General features: G+C 43.5%; 1 protein-coding gene across 2 annotated transcripts in view; it reads left to right on the forward strand.

Annotated features, from left to right (window-relative positions):
• UGGT1 (UDP-glucose glycoprotein glucosyltransferase 1) overlaps positions 1-20,679 on the forward strand; it is a gene marked incomplete at its 5' end in the record, with an annotated part of 158,791 nt that overhangs the window by 107,666 nt on the left and 30,446 nt on the right. For both annotated transcript variants that reach the window (XM_082251306.1, XM_082251307.1), the window contains 4 exons: positions 1,155-1,344; positions 17,323-17,481; positions 18,540-18,625; positions 18,773-18,857. In XM_082251306.1, the coding sequence (XP_082107432.1) occupies positions 1,155-1,344; positions 17,323-17,481; positions 18,540-18,625; positions 18,773-18,857 (520 nt within the window). The remainder of the gene's footprint in view (positions 1-1,154; positions 1,345-17,322; positions 17,482-18,539; positions 18,626-18,772; positions 18,858-20,679) is intronic.

Below are 20,679 nucleotides of genomic sequence, written 5' to 3' on the forward strand. Positions count from 1 at the left end.
TTTTCTTCCAAATGTGCTCTCTGATTTTCACTTGAATGAAGACATTGTGTTGCTGTCCTTGTGTCCCAGGCCTAAACATCCAAGGAAATTGCCTTGCATGCCTTGGATGTGGTCTGGGTAATTAGGGTGTACCTGGTAGCTACAGAGTCTTTCAGGAAGTCAGACTCTCTACTTGTGCTCCCAGATAGACCTCAAAAAGGGTTGTCCGCTACCTCTGCGACCATTTCCCGATGGATCAGACAGACTGTGGTTCAAGCCTATTCCATCAGGGGTTAGGTTCCTTCTTTCCCTGTCAAGTTGCACTATACTAGGGCGCTTAGTGCCTCCAAGGTTTTTCATCATCAGGCGTCAGTGACGAAGGTTTGCAAGGTGGCCACCTGGTCGTCGGTGCACACTTTTACAAAGTTTTATAAAGTTGGATGTGTTGGCATCTGCGGATGCTTCTTTTGGCCGCAAGGTTTTGCAGGCTGCTGTTTAAGAGGACATGATCCTCTGAGGGTGGTGTTTTTTTTTTTTTTTTTTTTCAGTTGAGCTCCAGTTCTTTGGTTGAACTCCTGTTGACTGGCTGGCTAATGTTTAGCCTTGGGAATTTTTTTTTTGTCGTTCCCACCCCTCATGTTTAACACTGCTTTGGTGACATCCTAATGGTTATGAATATCAGGAGCTGTGTCTGTCAATAAACTTAAGAGAAAATGGGATTTTTGACTTACCATAAAATCCATTTCTCTGATGTTCATTGACGGACACAGCACCCACCCCTCTGTGGAGTTATAATTCTCCTGACACTGCTTGTAACAAAGCTGGGTGGCTATAACAGAGAGAGGGAGTATACCCCGTGGGACTGCCCATGGGTGTAGCCAGAATTCTTTTCTGCCTAGTGTCCTACTCCTGTAGGGGGCAGTATAACCCAATGGTTATGAATATCAGGAGCTGCATCTGTCAATGAACATCAGAGAAATGGATTTTACGGTAAGTCAAAAATCCAATTTTTGCAATAATGTGTCATAACCCATAGCATCCAGATGTCATAAGTTTACAGTCAGCAAATAATACAAGTGTTTTCAGGATAGTTGTAATTTGTATTGGGGTCTATACCTTGCAAGCATCAGAATTTGCGTGTTGACCATATTTTTTTCTCTCTTTGACTTTTCCAGTTTCTACCGTTATGTTTTGGAGCCAGAGCTCGTGTTCACCCCAGACCACAAGTTATCTTCTGGCCCCATTGCAAAGTTCTTAGATATGCCACAGTCCCCACTTTTCACTCTGAGTACGAGCACGCCTGACAGCTGGATGGTGGAGTCTGTGCGAACCCCTTATGACCTGGACAATATTTACTTACAAGAGGTAATGTGGCTCTGGTGACGTGTATTATTCTGTACCAGAATTTACTTTTCAGTTTGTTAAACTTGGGCTTGTTTTGTGAAAAGTGAAGGTTTTGCCTGCAGTGGTCAAGAAAGTAAATACAAAAATATGGGTAACCACCAGGTGGTGCTGTGGAAACATGTTGATAATTACCCAGCGCTACCTCTTAATTTAATGATATTGTTAATCAAAAGGTATTGTAATAGCATATGGACTTTTTTGGTACTCAACAACCAATGACTAAAATATAGTAAATGTTATTAATATACAAAAGCGCTCTATAAAGGTTTTAGCTTTATCCTGCTCTAAAAGCATAACAGTTGGAATCAGATTTCTATTTAAAAGAAAGTGCACCGCTTTCAATTAAAATGAAACATAAACGTGTATGCATCAAATAGAAAAGTCCTCAAAACAAGTCCTTGGGAAGTGTCCACAAATATATAGTGAAATCCACCTGACGTGTGCTCAGAGATCATGAAGTGGTGTCAAAAGAGCTCCTTCCACCTTAAACAAACACACGTAGCCTCTAACCTATAAGGACCAGTTTCCACTTCTCTGGGGTATTGTGGGGTGCTGTCAGCGTATCCCGTGTGGTACTATCCTTGCAGACTTTTACTAAGGTCTCAGAAAAAATTGGGCCATCATGGTGCAGTAAATCCGTACATTTATTTATAAAATTGTAGCAACTTACAGTTTAAAATCTTTGAGCTCAGCTTGTGTAGTAAGCCACGGGACTCCTGTGTCCTGTACGTACGTCACTTCCGGTGTGCGGGTTCCTACGCGTTACGCCATAATGAAGTCACGTGATTCAGTGGTGTAACGCGTAGGAAAGCGCACACCGTAAGTGACATTCCAACATGACAATGATCCTAAACACAAGGCCAAGTCCACCTGTCATTGGCTACAGCAGAATAAAATAAAGGTTCTGGAGTGGCCTCAATATCATTGAGCCACTCTGGGGAGATCTCAAACGTGCAGTTCATGCAAGACAGCCCAAGAATTTACAGGAACTGGAGGCTTTTTGCCAGGAATAATTGGCAGCTTTATTATCCGAGAAGATAAAGAGCCTCATCCAAAAATACCACAAAAGACTTCAAGCTGTCATTGATGTTAAAGGGTGCAATACACAATATTAAGAACTGGGGTATGCAAACTTTTGATCAGGGTCATTTAGATAGTTTCTGTTGTTGTTATGATTTAAAAAGAGTAAACACAGTTGATTGATAATAAATGGCTTCAGCCAAACACTCACCATGGGTGAAAGAAACGTTTTTGTGTTATCATTCATATTCTCAGAAAAGTGGCCAAGAAATCAAATTCTGCCAGGGTATGTAAATTTATGAGCACAACTGTACATTACTTGTGCCAATAACTCTAGGGAAGGTTGCTTTCATAGATATTGGTTCAGACCACAGTATGACTGCACTGTGCATAGCAGGTTATGTGCTCATTTTACAGTTTTGTAAGTGTAACACTACTCCCAAGAGAGCTGCTGGTTATGGGTCCCCCTGGGTTACCATTAGCAACAGTAGAACAATCTGGCATTTTCCAAGTGTTTTTACCTCAGACAAGAATCAGTCCAGTTTCTTTTGGTTTTCATGTTTTATTAGGAACTTGGATAGGAGAAGGGATGAATGGCATACTACAACTGAACAAAACTATGCACAATAAGCAGGGACGACTTGAGTAAATGCTGGTTAACGCTGGGTAACACTGAAATTGAGCTAGTCACGGCTAGGCCGCTGGTTTCAGTCTGTCACTAGCTGTGACGCAGAACTGAAGTAATTCTCTGAGGTAATGAGTACTCTGAAGTAATCTGTACTCTGAGGCAACTGAACTGTACTGCTGAACAAGTTCAGGGCCCTTCCTGGCACCCCCTTTGATCCTAATCTTCAGGGTTCACTACACGACACACCCTTTACTGTAACACTCTGGGTGAGCTGGCTCCTTGATCCCCTGAATTCTCTGTAGTGGTCCCCTCTCTTAGGCCGACCCCTAGGCAGATCCCTTGGTACTCACGATACTGTTTTTCCCAAAGTCCTCTGCCCAGCAGCTCCACTGGTCAGCACACTGGATCCTCTGCAGCCCAGCTCCACTCCTGGTCCCTAGGCCGACCGCCTGGACCACCTTCCTCACTCTGCAGGAGGAGAGACAGCCGTCAAACCTCCTCCTGAGACTTTGCTCCTGCCAAAAGATGCCCTGTCACATGCTCCCATCCTATTGCCAATCCCAGGATGCATTTTCACATGCCCTCCCACTGGGATTGCCATGAAACAGGATGTGTCACTGGCTGGGTTTTCTCCACTGTCCAACATGCTCCCTCATTGGATACAGTGGGGACACTCCCTCAGACCCAGTGAATCACACCTGGAAACATGTGACAGGCAAAACTAACAGATCAGCTCCCCTGATAAGCAGCAGGAGCAAAATAGATGCTTTTACCTAGCACCTGTCTAGGAGGGTGCTACATAAGTAAGGTTAAGAAAAAATTGTCAGGTTTAGTCCAACTTTAATATGATGGTATTATCCTAAAATAGGCTAAGGAAATGCCCCGTAAGGTATCGGCAAAGTTATTTTCACAGGTGCATAAAAATATATTCATCTCTACCCCATCTATGGCAACCAGGTTAATTTCATCAGTCAGTCACTTCACTAACGAATGTTGTAGCTGGAAATGCCATTTTTTTGTAGGAAAAGTGTACAATCCACATTTATATTCACATCGTTACCTCCGTTGGCAAAGGATTCCAGTCTCTATTCACTCTTAACAGTGAAGAACTCATTTCTATGCTGGTGATGAAATCCTTTCTGTTCTATGCTGGTGATAAAATCTTTTCTTTTCAAGTCTAAGTGGATGTTCTTTTGTCACTTGTATTGTTTTAAGGATAGAAGAAGAGCTACTTAGATAGTTCTTTATATTGACCCCTAATGTGTTTGAAAGGGTTGTGTTACTTTCAATTGTAAAAGAAACTTAACAAATTCAATTAGGATTCTTTTTTTGTATCCTTCACAGGACACAGGAGACCTCTGGAGTGTTAGCCTTGTGGTTGGATACTAAGCACAAAAGATTTGCCCTTCCTATGGGCTATAGTTTTTTGTTATAAAATAGATAGCTATTAGCTATTCTTTTATTCATTTTTGCATACAGCGATGATCTTAAAGAAACAGGTGCACTTTTACCTTTCAAAAAAACATTTGTGCATAAATCAAAAATGAATAGATTCAAATGAGTAATTATAAAATCAAAATAGTAAATTATTGTGCCAAATTAATAAAAAAATAAGAAAAACTCAAAGACTTAAATCAAAAGTGTCAGAATCAATAATAGAGTCCAGAGAATTTATTTGCAAATCTATAATAAATGTAACTCCGTCCAGATGTGCTAATCAAAAAAATCCAAATGAAAAGTCGCAACTCCAGCAGCCGTGATGAAGTGTTCTCAGTGCAAAGGATTAGCAATCAAAGTGCTCCAGTGCCCATGTGAGACTCTCATACAAAGCAGCTTACTAGCAGTAAAGATCTCACACACAGGAGATCTAATAAGCACTTGTGTACACAATAATAGATAATTCCGCCGGCCAGCTTAGTACGTCATCTCCCTCATAAGGATTACAAACATGGGACTTCTCTTCCACACACTGTTTATAGTTTTGTATACCAGTTAAAATGTAAAAAAAATGGGGGGGGAAAAAAGCTCCTTTCCTGAAGATGCCCTATTGGGGGAAATGCGTTGGGCGGAGCTGATCTTGTAACATCATCGTGCACGACTGTGGCTGGAGTCCACAGTGGTGCTTGGATCTGATTGTTATGTGATTTAGGCCCCGTTCACACTGGGGCGATCCGACTTCCTGGGGCGACCTCACAGGTCGTGGCGCGCTGCTCGCACCGCGACCTCGGAGCGGCCGGCACGGATTTCATAACATTGAAGTCAATGCAGGTCGCTCCAGGTCGCCCCAAAGAAGCTCCGGACCCTTTTTCTAAGTCGGAGCGACTTGTGTCGCTCCTATTAGAACAGGTCCACAGCTTCTCTATGCCAGGCGACCTGTCAGGCGACCAGGTCGCCTGACAGGTCGCCCCAGTGTGAACGGGGGCTTACTGCTGTGTTTATGCTGCTGAGAAACATAAATGCAATAGCCTATTATTCAATTTTACTGGAATTTACTGCACCATGAAGCTTCTCCCATTTTTTACATTTTAACTGGTATACGAAACTGTAAACAGTGTGTGGAAGAGAAGTCCCATGTTTGCAATCCTTATAAGGGAGATGATGTACTAAGCTGGCCAGCGGAATCATCTTATTGTGTACACAAGCGCTTATTAGATCTTCTGTGTTTGAGATCTTTACTGCTACTAAGATGCTTTGCATGAGAGTTGCATGTCGGCACTGGTGCACTTTGATTGCTAATCCTTTGTACTGAGAACACTTTATCACGGCTGCTGGAGTTTGAACTTTTCATATTATTTAGAATTTTTTGATTAGCTCATTTGGATGGAGGTACATTTATTATAGATTTGCACATAGACTGTATTTTTTATTTTAACATTTTTAGTTTTTCTTAGTTATTCATTTGGCACTTGAGTTTTCTATTTTGATGTTATTTATTATTACTAGTTTTCATCTATTATTTTTGATTTATGCACAAATGGTTTTTTAAAGGGACAAGCGCACCTATTTGTCAGGTCTTGTGTTCAGACTTGGTTGGTGCAGCTGCCCCTAAGCGCAGGGTGTATTCTGTTATTTGTATAAAGTGATGATCAGCTGCACAGAATTTAACCGGTTGCCGACCGCCGCACGACTATATACTGCGGCGGTCAGCCCCGGCCAGGCAGAGTGACGTATCGGTACGTCACTCGCCTGTCACTGACTTGCGAGCCTATCGCGGGCGGGCGCGCGCCCGCCGAGGCTCGTTCACAGGCAAGTCAGTGCGTGTGACCGGCGGACTCGATGTCCGCCAGTCACACTGCGATCGCTCCTGTGAAGGGAGAAAGACAGAGCAGCTTGTGTAAACAAGCTGCCTGTCAGTTCTCCCTGTGTAAAAGTAAAGATCTGACCGTTCTACTATGTAGAACGGTTGATCTTTGCTTTTACACCAATAGGAATGTCCCTACACAGTAGAAAGCACGCCCCTAGGACACACTTAACCCCTCCCTGTCCAATAAAGTTAACCCCTTCCCTGCCAGTGTCATTTTTGCAGTAACAGTGCATATGTATAGCACTGATTACTGCAGTAATGTCACTGGTAACCCCAAAAGTGTCAAAAATGTCAGTCAAGGGTCCGATCTGTCCGCCGCAATGTCGCAGTACCGAAAAAAAAATCGCAGATCGCCGCCATTACGCGTTAAAAAAAAAAACACCAAAAATGACAAAAATCTTTCTCTTTGTTAGTAAACGCGATAACTTTTGCGCAAACCAATCAAAATACGCTTTTTGCGATTTTTTTTACCAAACATAGGTAGCATAAAACAAATTGGCCGAAAAATGTTAAAAAATTTTGATTTTTACTTTTTTTTTTGGGGAATTTCATATAAAAAAATGTGAAAAATATTGTTATTTTTGCAAAATTTACGCTCTTTTTTTGTTTATAGCGCGTGATCAAAAAATCGCACAGGTGATCAAATACCACCAAAAGAAAGCTCTGTTTGTGGGAAAAAAAGGACGTCAAATTCGTTTAGGTACAGCATCGCACGACCGCGCAATTGTCCGTTAAAGTCACGCAGTAAAAAATCGCAAAGAAACCCCTGGTCCTTTAGCAGCCAAATCCTCCGGGGCTTAAGTGGTTAATCTTACTGACTGACTGAGTAATCTTAGGAAAAGCCCATTACCATATAGCCTGCACCAAGCAGGGTAATACTAGGCCATATGTGCATCCATGAGCTGAACAGGGCATCATGTAGTTGCTGCAGATTTGTTGGCTGCACATCCATGATGCAAATCTCCAGTTCCACCACATCCCAATGGAGCTCTATTGGATTGAGATCTGGTGTGTGTAGAGGCCTTTGGAGTACAGTGACCTCATTGTCGAGTTCAAGAAACCAGTGGTGGGATGATTTGAGCTTTGTGACATGGTGCATTATCCTGCTGGAAGGAGCCATCAGAAGATGGGTACACTGTAGTCATAAAGGGATGGGCATGGTCAGCAACAATGCTCAGGTAGGCAGTGGCATTTAAACCATGCTCAATTGGTACCAAGGGGCCCAAAGCGTGCCAAGAAAATATCCCCCACACCATTACACTACCACCACCTGCCTGAACCGTTGATACCATGCTGGATGGATCCATGCTTTCATGTTAACGCCAAATTCTGACCCTACCATCTGAATTTTGCAGCTGAAATCGAGACTCCTCAGACCAGACAACATTTTTCCAATCTTCTATTGTCCTATTTTGGTGAGCCTGTGGGAATTGTATCCTCCGTTTCGTGTTTTTAGCAGACAAGAGTGGCTCCCGGTGTGGTCTTCTGCTGCTGCTGTAGCCCATCTCCTTCAAGGTTCGATGTGTTGTGCGTTCAGAGATAGTATTCTGCATACCTTGGTTGTAACGAGTGGTTAATTGAGTTACTGTTGCCTTTCTATCATATGGAACCAGTCTGCCCATTCTCCTCTGACCTCTGACATCAACACGACATTTTCCTCCACGCTCACTGGATATTTTCTCTTTTCTCTTTCGTTCATGGATGGACATAGCTCCTAGTCCCTTGCTGGGATCTCTGGTCCTTGCGATTTTTTTTCTTTTTAAGTGGAATTTTTTCGTATCTTTGTTATTTTGTTCCTGTGAGAATCTACAATCAATTGCCGGAATGGGCGACGGACTGGATAATCTAGATCCTGAGGGTCTCCCCAGTCTGGCCAACGAGCTCGTGTAGACTGCAGCTCCGCCTATCCTGTCGTTCACCATACTGGCGATTCACAACGATAAGGTGGTGCTTTGCCCCTGTCCGCCATTCCTTCCTAAGGTGGTCTCTGACTGTCATTTGAATGAAGACATTGTGTTGCCTTCCCTGTGTCCAAGGCTAAACATCCAAAGAAAATAACCTTGCTTGCCTTGGATGTGGTCCGAGCAATTAGGGTGTTCCTGGCAGCTACGAGTCTTTTAGGAAGTCAGACTCTGTATTTGTGCTCACGGTCGGACCTCGCAAAGGGTTGTCCACTTCTTCTGCGACCATTTCCAGATGGATCAGACAGACGGTGGTTCAGGCCTATTGCATCAAGGGTCAGGTTCCTCCTTTCCCTGTCAAGGAGCACTCTACGGCACTTAGTGCCTCCTGGGCCTTCCCTCATCAAGCGTCAGTGACGCAGGTTTGCAAGGCGACCACCTGGTCGTCAGTGCACACTTTTACAAACTTTTTACAAAGTGGTTGTGTTGGCATCTGCGGATACTTCTTTGGCCGCAAGGTTTTGCTGGCTGCTGTTTAGTGGACCTGGTCCTCTTTGAGGGTGTATTGTTTTTTTCAGGTGAGCTCCAGTTGTTTATGGTTGAACCCCATGTTACCTGGTTGGCTATGGTTAGCCTTGGAAATTTTGATTCTGCTTTTTTCCCACCCCTCATGGTTAACAGTGCTTTGGGACTTCCGAATGGTTAAGAAAAATCAGAAGCTGTGTCCGTCAATGAACGAAAGTGAAAATGGGATTTTTGACTTATCATAAAATCAATTTTTTTATCGTACATCACCGGACACAGAGCCGGTAATAATGACTATCTGGGTTATACGCTACCTTTAGGTGATTGGACACTGGCAACCAATAGACAGGAAGTTCCTCCCATATAACCCCTCCCATACAAGAAGAACCTCCCCTCCCATACAAGAAGAAAGTTTTTTCACCAGTGTCTTGAAGGTGGTGGTCGTCATGGCTGTTAACCACTTTAGCCCCGGAGGATTTGGCTGCTCAATGACCAGGCCCTATTATGTGATTCGGCACTGTGTGATTTTAATGGACAATTGCGTGGCCGTGCAACGCTGTACCCAAACGAAATTGATGTCCTTTTTTTTCCCACAAATGGAGCTTTCTTTTGGTGGTATTTGATCATCTGTGCGATTTTTATTTTTTGCGCTATAAACAAAAAACAGAGTGACAATTTTGAAAAAAATTTGATCACAGAGGCTATGTGATCCTGCTATATAGGATCGCATGTCTCTGTGATTACTTCACAAGCCATGCCCCCTGACAGTTAGAATCACGCCCCTAGGGACACATTTAACCCCTTGATCACCAGTACAGTTAACCCCTTCCCTGCCAGTGTAATTTTTACAGTAACAGTGCATATTTTTTGAAAAAAAATAACAATATTTTTCAAATTTTTTTACATGAAATTCTCAAAAAAATGTAAAAAAATCAAAAATTTTTAACATTTTAGGCCAAATTGTTTTCTGCTACATATTTTTGGTAAAAAAAAATAGCAATAAGCGTATTTTGATTGGTTTGCGCAAAAGTAATTGCATTTACTAACTACGGGAAAGATTTATGTCATTTTTATTGTTTTTTTTTTTTTTTTTACTAGTAATGGCGGCAATCTGCTTTTTTTTTTTTTTTGCGGGACTGCGACATTGCGGAGGACAGATTGGACCCCTAACTGACATTTTTTACTTTTTGGGGGGTACCAGTGACATTACTACAGTAATCAGTGCTAAAAATATGCACTGTTACTGTAAAAATTACACTTGCAGGGAAGGGGTTAACTGTACTGGTGATCAAGGGGTTAAATGTGTACCTAGGGGCGTGATTCTAACTGTTAGGGGCATGGCTTGTGAAGTAATCACAGAGACATGCGATCCTATATAGCAGGATCACATAGCCTCTGTGATCACTTCAGGGAGAATGACAGATGGCTGTGTTTACATCAGACGTCTGTCCTTCTCTCTCTGCTGCGGGAGTTTACGAGTGGCCGGCGGCGCGCGCTCATCCCCTACAGTCTCCTGAGCGAGCGACGTAGGGCTACGTCACTTTGCCCAGCAGCGGCTGAGTGCCGCAGTAAATGTATGGTGGGCGGGGCTGAAGAGGTTAAAGCTCTTCAATCAGAAGAATGATGTCCCAGTTGCGGCATTCTGATCGGATCCATTCGGATGGCTAAGCGCTAAAAGGATGGTACCCGAGCCTTTCGGCCGAGAAGATCTGTTGTCTTGCCTGTAATGTGACCCATCTGGGCACTAGGCCCCTGTAATGGAACCCTGGTTATTATCCCAAGGAGTTTGCCAGCAGGGGGCTCTACGGGTCCAAGGGTGTGGACCCCTTTAAAAAGGGGGATCCGGTCCTTGAAGGTCCATTGACTGACCAAGCCTGCCGTGATGGGTTAAGATTGGGTCCTTTAGGGATCCTGCGGCGGGACTGGTAAGTTTTTCCTTCTCTTTTTTTGGAAAAAAAGATTGCAGGGAAGATTTGCACTGTTTTCTCCAGTCGCTGCAGTATCGTGTTTGGCCACTAGAGGATACTAGGCTGTTCCAATCTGTGTCTACAGGGGACTTTTGGTCAGCTTGATGAGGGGGTGGTGTATCTCCCTCAGCCGCGCTCGTGCACGGCTCAGTTAAAACATGTGGAGTTGCTGGCCGGAACTGTTTGCTGGAGCTGCTAGCCAAATCTTTCTGGGACACGGAGCAGGATTAGACTGAGGGCACATGAGTCTATGGGCCTTAGACATGGCTACAAATACTGCTGGAGAACGGTAGTGGTCTGTGACAACTGTGCTTGCTGGATCACAGGATCTGTCTGCCTTATTGTGCAAAGAGCCTCTCTTTGTGGGTCTTACTTTTATTAAAACAATGTCTTACAGAAAAAGAAGTGTGGTGAGGGGGGGGGGGGGTGGTAGGTGCAGCAGGGATGGAAACACCTGTTCCACTATCAGGATTAGGAAATCCTAGTCTTGCTCCTGCTGGGCTATCTTCTCCTGAGAGACCTGAAGCAACTGGCCAATCTGAGCCATTACCCTTATCAGGAATTGTTGCTACCTCTAATGCCTCTGTGTCTACCTATGTTACTAAGGATGACTTAGCATCTGCCTTGGCTAGCCTTGATGGTAAAATAGCCAGGATGATTGCTTCTGTTTCACAGTGGGGGAGAAAACCGGATAGATTCCCCTCTCCTGTGCCCGGGCTCAGCAGGGATCCACCAGAGTTTTTAGGCTCTCAGGGTCTTGCAGGAACTCCTGGCTTAGAGCCAGACTGTTCCAGAACAGTATTTTGATTGCTTGGAACAAAAAACTCAGAGCTCTGGATTCCCCGATGTTTCTTTCCCCAAGGGTAAGATAGGATCTGACCTGGTGGCTAGTCCTCAGCAACCTAAGCAAGGGGAAATCTTTTCTGCCTGTGACCTGCTAGTAAACACAGACGCCAGCCTTGCGGGCTGAGGAGCGGTCTTAGAGGAAATCTCTATCCAGAGAAGGTGGTCTGAGGTAGAAAAGGTTTTACCTATTAACATCTTGGAGGTCCGGGCAGCCCGTTTGGCACTGGTTTCTTGGATGACCAGACTGCAAGGGTGTCCTGTCAGGATTCAGTCCGACAACGCAACTCTGGGGGCTTATATTAACTATCAGGGGGAACCAGAAGCCAATCAGTGCAGAAGCAGGTGAACCACATCCTGTATTAGACAGAGAGTCATGTTCCATGTCTGTCAGGGGTTTTCATCCCGGGGTGGACAACTGGCAGGCAGACTTTCTAAAGCCTAGTACACACGCAACGCATTTCCGCTGACCGGTCGTCCATCTTTTGTCCAGAGTGGTGTTTAGTTGGTTGGAATGTGCCTAGACTGCACACGAATTTTCCCGCACTACAAAATTCTACTTCAGAAGTGATGTCATGTGTTGGTTTGCTTTCTTTGTGTTCTTTCTTCTCTGAGCATGCCAAATCTTGCTCATAAGATTTTTCCCTGTCGAAATCTGTACTGACTGCACGAAAATCGGACGTGTTTTGACGGAGGACAAAAATTTTATAGCCTGCACACCAGATTTTTTTCGGCCGAAAAGTCGGAGTCGGTTGTCGGAAGCATCATACTAACAAGCCGAAAATCAACAGATCGGTCATCGGACGAAAATTCCCGGGCGAATTTCGACTCGTGTGTACGGGCCTTAAGTTGCCAGCAGTTGTTTCCAGGGGAGTGGTCTCTGCATCCCAAGGTATTTTAACTGATCTGCCAACATTGGGGTACTCCCGACGTAGATCTATTGGCGTCCAGGTTCCACAACACGCTCTACAGGTTTGTTTCCAGAACCAGGGATCCGATCGCGATCGAAACTGACGCCTTAGTGATTCCTTGGTTTCAGTTCAACTTGATCTATGCAGTCCCTCCTGTCCAGCTTTTGCCACGTCTTTTGAGCAGAATTCAGGTGGAGGGGAAGCCGGTGATCCTAATGGCTCCGGCTTGGCCCAGGAGACCTTGGTACGCGTAAATTGTAAAATTAGCTGTAGAGGAGCCATGGTTGCCTCCGTGTCGTCCAGACCTGCTCTCCTAAGGTCCCATATTGCACCCTACTTTACGGTCGCTGAATTTGATGGTTTGACTATTGAGGCCAGAATCTTAAGAGATCATGGGGTTTCTGGTCCAGCTCTGGCTACATTGATAAATGCCAGAAAATCTGTCTCTAGGGGAATCTATTATAGGGTCTGGAGATCCTACATTTCTTGGTGTGAATCCAAAAGATGGCACCCTCGTAAGTATGTCATTGGAAGAATTCTTTCTTTTCTTCAATTAGGAGTGGACTTGAAGTTGGCATTAGGAACCATTAAAGGGCAGATCTCCGCCTTGTCTATTTTCTTTCAAAAACCATTAGCAACGCACTCCTTGGTGCGGGCTTTTTTGCAAGGTGTGATTTGCACAGTTCCACCAGTCAAGCCACCCCTATGTCCTTGGGAATTAAAACTTGTGCTCTCTGTGCTACAAAAACAACTCTTTGAGCCTATCAGGCATATTCTCTTGGTTCCCTTGATAAGGAAATTGGTTTTTTTGGTTGCCATAACCTTGGCCAGAAGGGTGTAAGAATTGGCAGCTTTGTCCTGCAAAGAGCCATTTTTAATCCTTCATCAGGATAGGGTGGTCTTACGCCCTCATCAGGCCTTTTTGCCTAAGGTAGTTTCCGGTTTTCATCTAAACCAAGATATTGTTCTACCTTCCTTTTTTCAGAGTCCTCAAACTACGGAGGACAAATTGTTGCATTCTATTGATGTAGTACGAGCAGTCAGTCTATTTAAAAATATCAGCACTAATTCGTAGTAATGATGCTTTCTTTATCCTGCCAGAAAGGCCAAGCAGCAACTAGTTCCAGTATTTCCAAGTGGATTTGTCATGTCATTGCTCAAGCATATGGCTTAAAGGGTAAAGTTCCACCCTTTATGTTAAAAGCTCAATCTACCAGGAGGGTAAGTGTTTCATGGGCAGTGCATTATCAGGTGTCTGTGGCTCAGATTTGCAAAGCTGCTACCTGGTCTTCAGTTCATACATTCACAAAGTTTTACCAAATGGATGTAAGAGCCCGAGAAGGGGCTCAATTTGGAAGTAGCGTACTTCAGGCAGCAGTATAAGCTCTTTCTTTGCCAAAGGGCAATTTTGGGGTTACTGTGTCCCCTCCCCTCATGGGCATTGCTTTAGGAAATCCCAGATAGTCATTATTACCGCCTCTGTCCCGTGATGTACGATAAAGAAAATAGGATTTTTCCTACAACTTACCTGTAAAATCTTTTTCTTAGAGAAGATCACAGAACACAGAGGTCCCTCCCCTCTTTCCTGGGATCTTCATTGCTTGCTTCAAAAACTGAGTTTCTTCCTGTATGGGAGGAGTTATATGCAATGAATTTCCTGTCTATTGGTTGCCAGTGTATAACCCAGATAGTCATTATTACCAGCTCTGTGTCCCCTGATGTACTCCAAGAAAAGGATTTTACAGGTAAGTTGAAGGAAAAATCCTATTTTCTCTGATGTTCATTGACCGACACAGCACCCACCCCTCTGTGGAGTTGGCTTTCTTCTGACACCGCTTGTAACAGTGCCTATAGCTGAGAGTGAGTGTATACCTCCTGGGACTGCCAATAGGCATAGTCAAGCTTTTTCCTGCCTAGTGTCCTACTCCTGTAGGGGGTAGTATAACCCATTGGTTAAGAAGAATCAGGAGCTGTGTCCGTCAATGAACATCAGAGAAATGGATTTTACGGTAAGTCAAAAGTCCAATTTTTTCCCACCATTCTCTGTAAACCCAAGAGATGTCTGTGTGTTAAAATCCCAGAAATACTCAGACCAGCCCATCTGGCACCAACAACCATGCTACGTTCAAAGTCGCTAAAATCCCCATTCTAATGCTCTAGTAGAGCAGATGCCTAAATGCATTGAGTTGTTGCTATGTGATTGGCTGCTTAGCAATTTGTGTTAACAAGCAATTGAACAGGTGTACCTATTAAAGTGGCCAGAGAGTGTATGTTAACTAATATAGTCAAGTTAGCAATTTTGACTAAATATTCAATAAAGAAACCCTGTCACCAGCCTTTTTTTTTTCAACGGTCAGTACATGGGATTATATGTGTGTTAAACATGTTTTTTGAATGTCATTTAATTATAAAATCCTCCCTTGTGAAGAATATACAGTACAAAAGCTCTGAGACTTCTTCTGCAGCTCCAGCAGCTTTAAAGCTGTCACTCAAGTGTATTGTATACACTTCAATCCTCCTCCTCCAGCGACATAAAAGGTTATATAGGTAGGTGATGGTAGGGACCAGAGGAGATAGGACAGCACAGCCAGCAATTAGGCAATTTTAGAAAAAGAGAGGACTATGTTTTATAAGTAGGGTGGGAAAGCCTTTGTTGTGCTGGGAAATCAACTTCTTTTGAAGTGTTTAAATTTCCTAGTAAATTGCAAGTGAAAAATAGTTGTTTTGGAAAGGAAAACACAGTAAGTAGGCTTAAGCATTTCAAATACTTGCATTTTTTTTTAGTTGGCAACAGGGTCTATTTAAAGAAGGCAATTTCTTGTATTTTTGATAAAAAAGGTAAACTCCCTTGAGCAGTTTATCAATACATTTTCTTGCTCTTACTGCACTCTCTTCCAAACACTGGATCATCTGTCTAAAGATAGGGTCTTCAGGAGGTGAACCCAGTAGTGCCACTGGTTCTTTTTGTTCTTCCTGGTTTATTCTTTTTCTGAGATTCTGATTGTTGGATCTCTGGAATATCCCAGTGTGTTCCGATCTTCCTTTCTATTTTCCTTTATTGGATCCCCAACAGGCTTCATGCTGCTGGAACTCCAAAAATCTTCCCTTCATTTGTCTGTCTAGACCCTGCTCCCAGCTGTTGGCTTGTCTATCATAGGTGACTGTTCTCTTCCTATTATGTCTTCTTCTAATTGTTAATTTAAAGGACTCTTGACTGGGATTTGAGGATTTAGCAGACCCTCTGGGGAAGTATTACCTTATACCAGGGGTGTTCAAACTATGGCCCTCCAGTTGTCAGGAGCTACAATTCCAATCATTCTTAGTCATGTCTGTGGATGTCAGAGTTTTACAATGCCTCATTGGATGTGTAGTTCCATAACAGTTGGAGGGCCGTAGTTTGAGGATCCCTGCCTTATACCCTCAGCTTTCAGCCTTGATCCTCTCAGGCTTTTTTTTTTTTTACTGTTGTGCGAAAAGCACATTTTTGCTTATATAAAAAAATAGGTCCGGAATTCGCTGCACTTCCTTGAATCATTTGTTTAACCACTTGCCGACCGCACGCCGCAGATGTACGGCGGCAGTCTGGCTCTCCCAGGCAAAGTCCTGTACATGTACGGCGCTCACCTGGGAGGAGCTAGGGGCGATCGCACGCCACCGGAGACACGCTCCTGCCCCCGCTCGTCAGCGGGGAAGCTAGTGCGTGTGACAGGCGGCTCCGGATGGCCGCTGGCCACTCACCACTCGTGTTCTCCTGTCGCTGACAGAGAAGGACGGACGGCTGATGAAAACACAGCCGTCCATACTTCTTCCTGAAGTTATCACAGTTTTAATGTGATCATGCTTTATAGGATCACATGTCTCTGTGATGACTACACAAGCCACGCCCCCACAATTAGAATCACGCCCCTAGGGTCACATTTAACCCCTTGATCACCCTCACTGTTAACCCCTTCCCTGACAGTGTCATTTTTACAGTAACAGTGCATATTTTTAGCATTGATTACTGTAGTAATGTCACTGGTACCCCCAAAAGTGTCAAAAATGTCAGGGGTCCGATCTGTCCGCCACAATGTCGCAGTCCCGCAAAAAATAAATATGTAGCAAAAAACAAATTGGCCTAAAATGTTAAAAAATTTTGATTTTTAAATATTTTTTTGAGAATTTCATATAAAAGAATGTGAAAAATATTGTTATTTTTTCAAAATTGGCGCTCTTTTTTTGTTTATAGCGCAACAAATAAAAATCGCACAGGTGATCAAATACCACCAAAAGAAAGCTCTATTTGTGGGAAAAAAGGATGCAAATTTCGTTTGGGTACAGCGTCGCACAACCGCGCAATTGTCCGTTTAAAGTCACGCAATGCCGAATCGCAAAATAGGGCCTGGTCATTGAACAGCCAAATCCTCCGGTCTGAAAGTGGTTAATGTTTCATAAAGCGCTTACTCATAACCATATTTTTATGAAACATTAAATAAAGGTCTACTTTTTATATTTGCATTGACAGCTGAGCTGCGCAAGCACCCTCGCGATCATCTGCAGCAGATAACATTCCAACAGTTCACCTGGAGCGGCTTACCACTCCAACTTTTAGCTTAGTGTCCACCTTTTATAGGCAGAGCTTATACTCTGAAGGTCTCCAGTGTCCCCAAAGAGCTCAACTTTTAATATGCCCTCTCCTCATGTCTGTATACTACTGGCCTGGGGCAGCCACATAGTAACCCAGAGTCCAGGTATACTGAACATATTTGTTAATGTCATCTGTGCCGTAGTGTAGCTTACCATGGTTTTTTTTTTCTTTTTTTTTTTACTCTCTTCTTTGGCTTTGTCTTGTTTTTTTCAGGTGGACAGCATTGTAGCTGCTGAGTTTGAACTTGAATACCTGCTTTTGGAAGGCCACTGTTTTGACGTCTCTACTGGTCAACCACCACGAGGACTCCAGTTCAATCTGGGAACAGCAAACAATCCTGTAATAGTAGACACCATTGTCATGGCTAACCTTGTAAGTTTCTGTTTGATAACCAGAATATCATATAGACTTTAAAGGGGTTACTGTGTTTCTAATGCCCTTCTGAAATAAAATCAAGTATTTGTTAGGTAATTTCAGTTAGGGAGTTCAGGCTGAGCATATACAGGCAGTCCCCGGGTTACGAACAAGATAGGTTCTGTAGGTTTACGCTTAGGAATATGTATGTAAATTGGAACAGGTAAATTTTTTAAGTGTAACCCCAGCCAAAAAATAAATGTTTACGTTTTTTAGATAGCATAGGGAAGGGTTTAACACCCCTGTAAGGTTTGTTTTGCTGTCTGTGCCCCTGTTCAGAAGATTTCACCTCACTTTCTGACCCTGTGACAATTGGATTTTGAAAATTTTTGGTTGTTGTGGAAACAAGGATTGGTGATAAAGCTTCAGTGGAGGCACTTTTTCCCCATGATAACTCTAAGGCCCCTTTCACACACTCCGTCCTTCGGACGGAGTCCGTTTTTCCCCAGCGGGGGATCGATCCGCTGATCCCCCGCTGAGCAGCATGACAGCTGTGTCTCCGCGCTGTGTGCGGAGACACAGCTGTCAGTTCCCCATGCATCTCTATGGGGCAAATTGGATGGGAACGGACCGTCGGTCCGTCCTCATCTGATCCCATCCGCTGGACAAATGGAAAATAGGGTTTCCATCCGTCCAGATTTGACGGATCGGATGTCAGCGGACATGTCTGCGCTGACATCCGATGCCCCATAGGGATGCATGGGGGGACCGTCCAGATCCGCCCAAAAAAATGGACAGGCGGATCTGAACGGTCCGCCTGTGTGAAAGAGTCCTTAGAGGAGTGAATTTCCCTTCCTAGTGGTAGATTTCCTCTCACTTCCTGTTGTCTCTTTCCGTTTGTAAGCCAGATTTATGTAAATCGGGGAATTGCTTGTACACTGTAGAGGCTTTTAGATTAGGTTGTGCTAGTCACAGTGCATAATTTATTGTGATATGGAAGCAAGTACTCATTCATGAACAGTGTCATTTATTGGAGCTCTTGTGTATGAAGTGACAACTGTATTTTTTATTTACAGGGGTATTTCCAGTTAAAAGCTAACCCCGGAGCATGGATTCTTCGGCTCAGGAAAGGCCGTTCTAACGATATATATAATATTTACAGGTAGGATTGTTATACCACCGTTGAGAGTTTTATAATCACATAAGCTCAGTTTTGAAATACTGCACTTTAAAATAGTGAACTTTAATATACAGTATGCATAATATTTTAATAAATGTAGAATTATTTCTTTCTCTCTGTCAATTGTAGTCATGATGGCACAGACTCTACTCCAGAGGATAAAGATGTGATCATAGTTCTTGATGATTTCAGGAGCAAAACCATCAAAGTAAAGGTAATATGTGCGAATGTACGCTCTTGTAGTTTATCTCTGTAACTGTCAGTGGTGCTGTTACTATTCTTTGCAGGTATTTATGTTTCTGGCCGTTATCGACAAAAATAACACATTTGTTACAGAAATCTACTTGTTCCCCTCTTTTTTTGGTTTTGTGTGTCGGGGTGTCATGGAAGCATGGTGGTTACTGGATTGAAATGGTTACCGATCTAAGCATGTTGTGGAAATAGCCAACTAAAATGCATCTTTAAAAAGAGGGTTGAAAATAGAGAATATACCAAAATACTTTTTTGCAATCTACCTAGATTTTGGAGCTTGCAGTAATGTGTTCTTTTGCACTGTGAAAAGTGTTCCCCTTACCACAGGAGATAATGGTGTGATTCCTTCTTCTAGGCCCACTAACCCCATACTTTTCATACATTTGTTAATGTAAAAAGAGCTTAGAAAGGAAGTAAACTTCCCTCTAATGTTTGTACCTATAGAAAAGCCTATAATAAGGCTTACCTATAGGTACTCTAAATATCTCCTAAACTTGCACCCTTTAAGAGATATCTACTTTATACTGTGCCGATGATGTCATCAGCGCATGCACTCTGAAGGAGCGGCCACCCGTGCCGATTCTTCAGAGCCCCGTGCCATGACCGACGGGTCCCGCATGCATGCGCGGGATTGACGTCAGGCAGCTCAGGCCAGTCACACAGCCAGAGTCCGTGGATCTAGAAGGAGGACGGGCGAAGATGGATGCAGCCTCCAACGGGGACGACGAGGGCTTAGTTTGCAGGTAAGTGTCACATAATGTTCTAGTATGCGATGCATACTAGCACACTATGCCTTTACTTTGCAAAAAAGAAAATTAAAAAAACAGAGTTTTTACTTCCTCCTTAAAACACCAGTAAAAGACAGAAGATTTCCACAACAACAATTTATTGAAAATCAAGGTAGCTTAGTGAAAGAGATATATCAAACACATGGTTCCCATCCAGTGATAGTAACCAACTCTAATACTGTCTCAGGCAGACTTCATCCAGGGCAGATTGCTTCATGAGCGATTACATGCGAGTGGCTGTGACTAGTTTCGGTAGCTGGCAGCCTCCCATTGCTTTCAATGCGGTTGCCTCCTGCAGCTAATCGCGGGAACCCCTTTTGGGATTCTAACATCTAATTGAAGTTCAGGTGAATTCACAGGCATGAATGAACTCTTATAATATAATGCACCTTGCTTTGATTGCCTGAAAATCAAGCACATGCTGCAATCTAGAATAAGTGTAACCATGCCTGGCATTTAATGGTGATCACTGCTAACTGAAGGTGCAACACAATGAAAGACCATGCTTTTTGCTGTAACAAACTTTTCCAATGTCCAGCTCCATTTGATTATATACCTTTAAAACAGGGAAACCTCTTTGCTCCCCACACATGCTTAAAAAAAATAAATAAAAAACAAATGAAAATTTTCCTTACCATTCCCAATCCACAAACCGCAGTATTATCTTATATATCCTCTAAAACACATGTGTCAAACGCAAGGCCCTCCAGACCTATTAATGTGGCCCTCACACCTAGGGCTTATTTTCAGCCGGAACATGGCAGAAACTGTGGACGGCTGTAGAGGGAGATGTGTGCAGAGGTGGTGGATAGGGGAGAGTGGTGCAGAGGTCAGAGCTGAGAAAGGGTGGCAGTGAGATGTGGAGAGCTGAACCCTGCACAATGTGCATAGCACACCCCTAAACCCTGCACTCTGTATATAGCACACTCCTCCACCCTCTGTACATAACACGCCTTTAAACTCTGCACTCTGTGCATAGCACACCCCTGAAATTGC

The sequence above is a fragment of the Pelophylax lessonae genome (assembly GCF_965119305.1).
Source record: "Pelophylax lessonae genome assembly, chromosome: 3".
Lineage (NCBI taxonomy): Eukaryota > Metazoa > Chordata > Amphibia > Anura > Ranidae > Pelophylax > Pelophylax lessonae.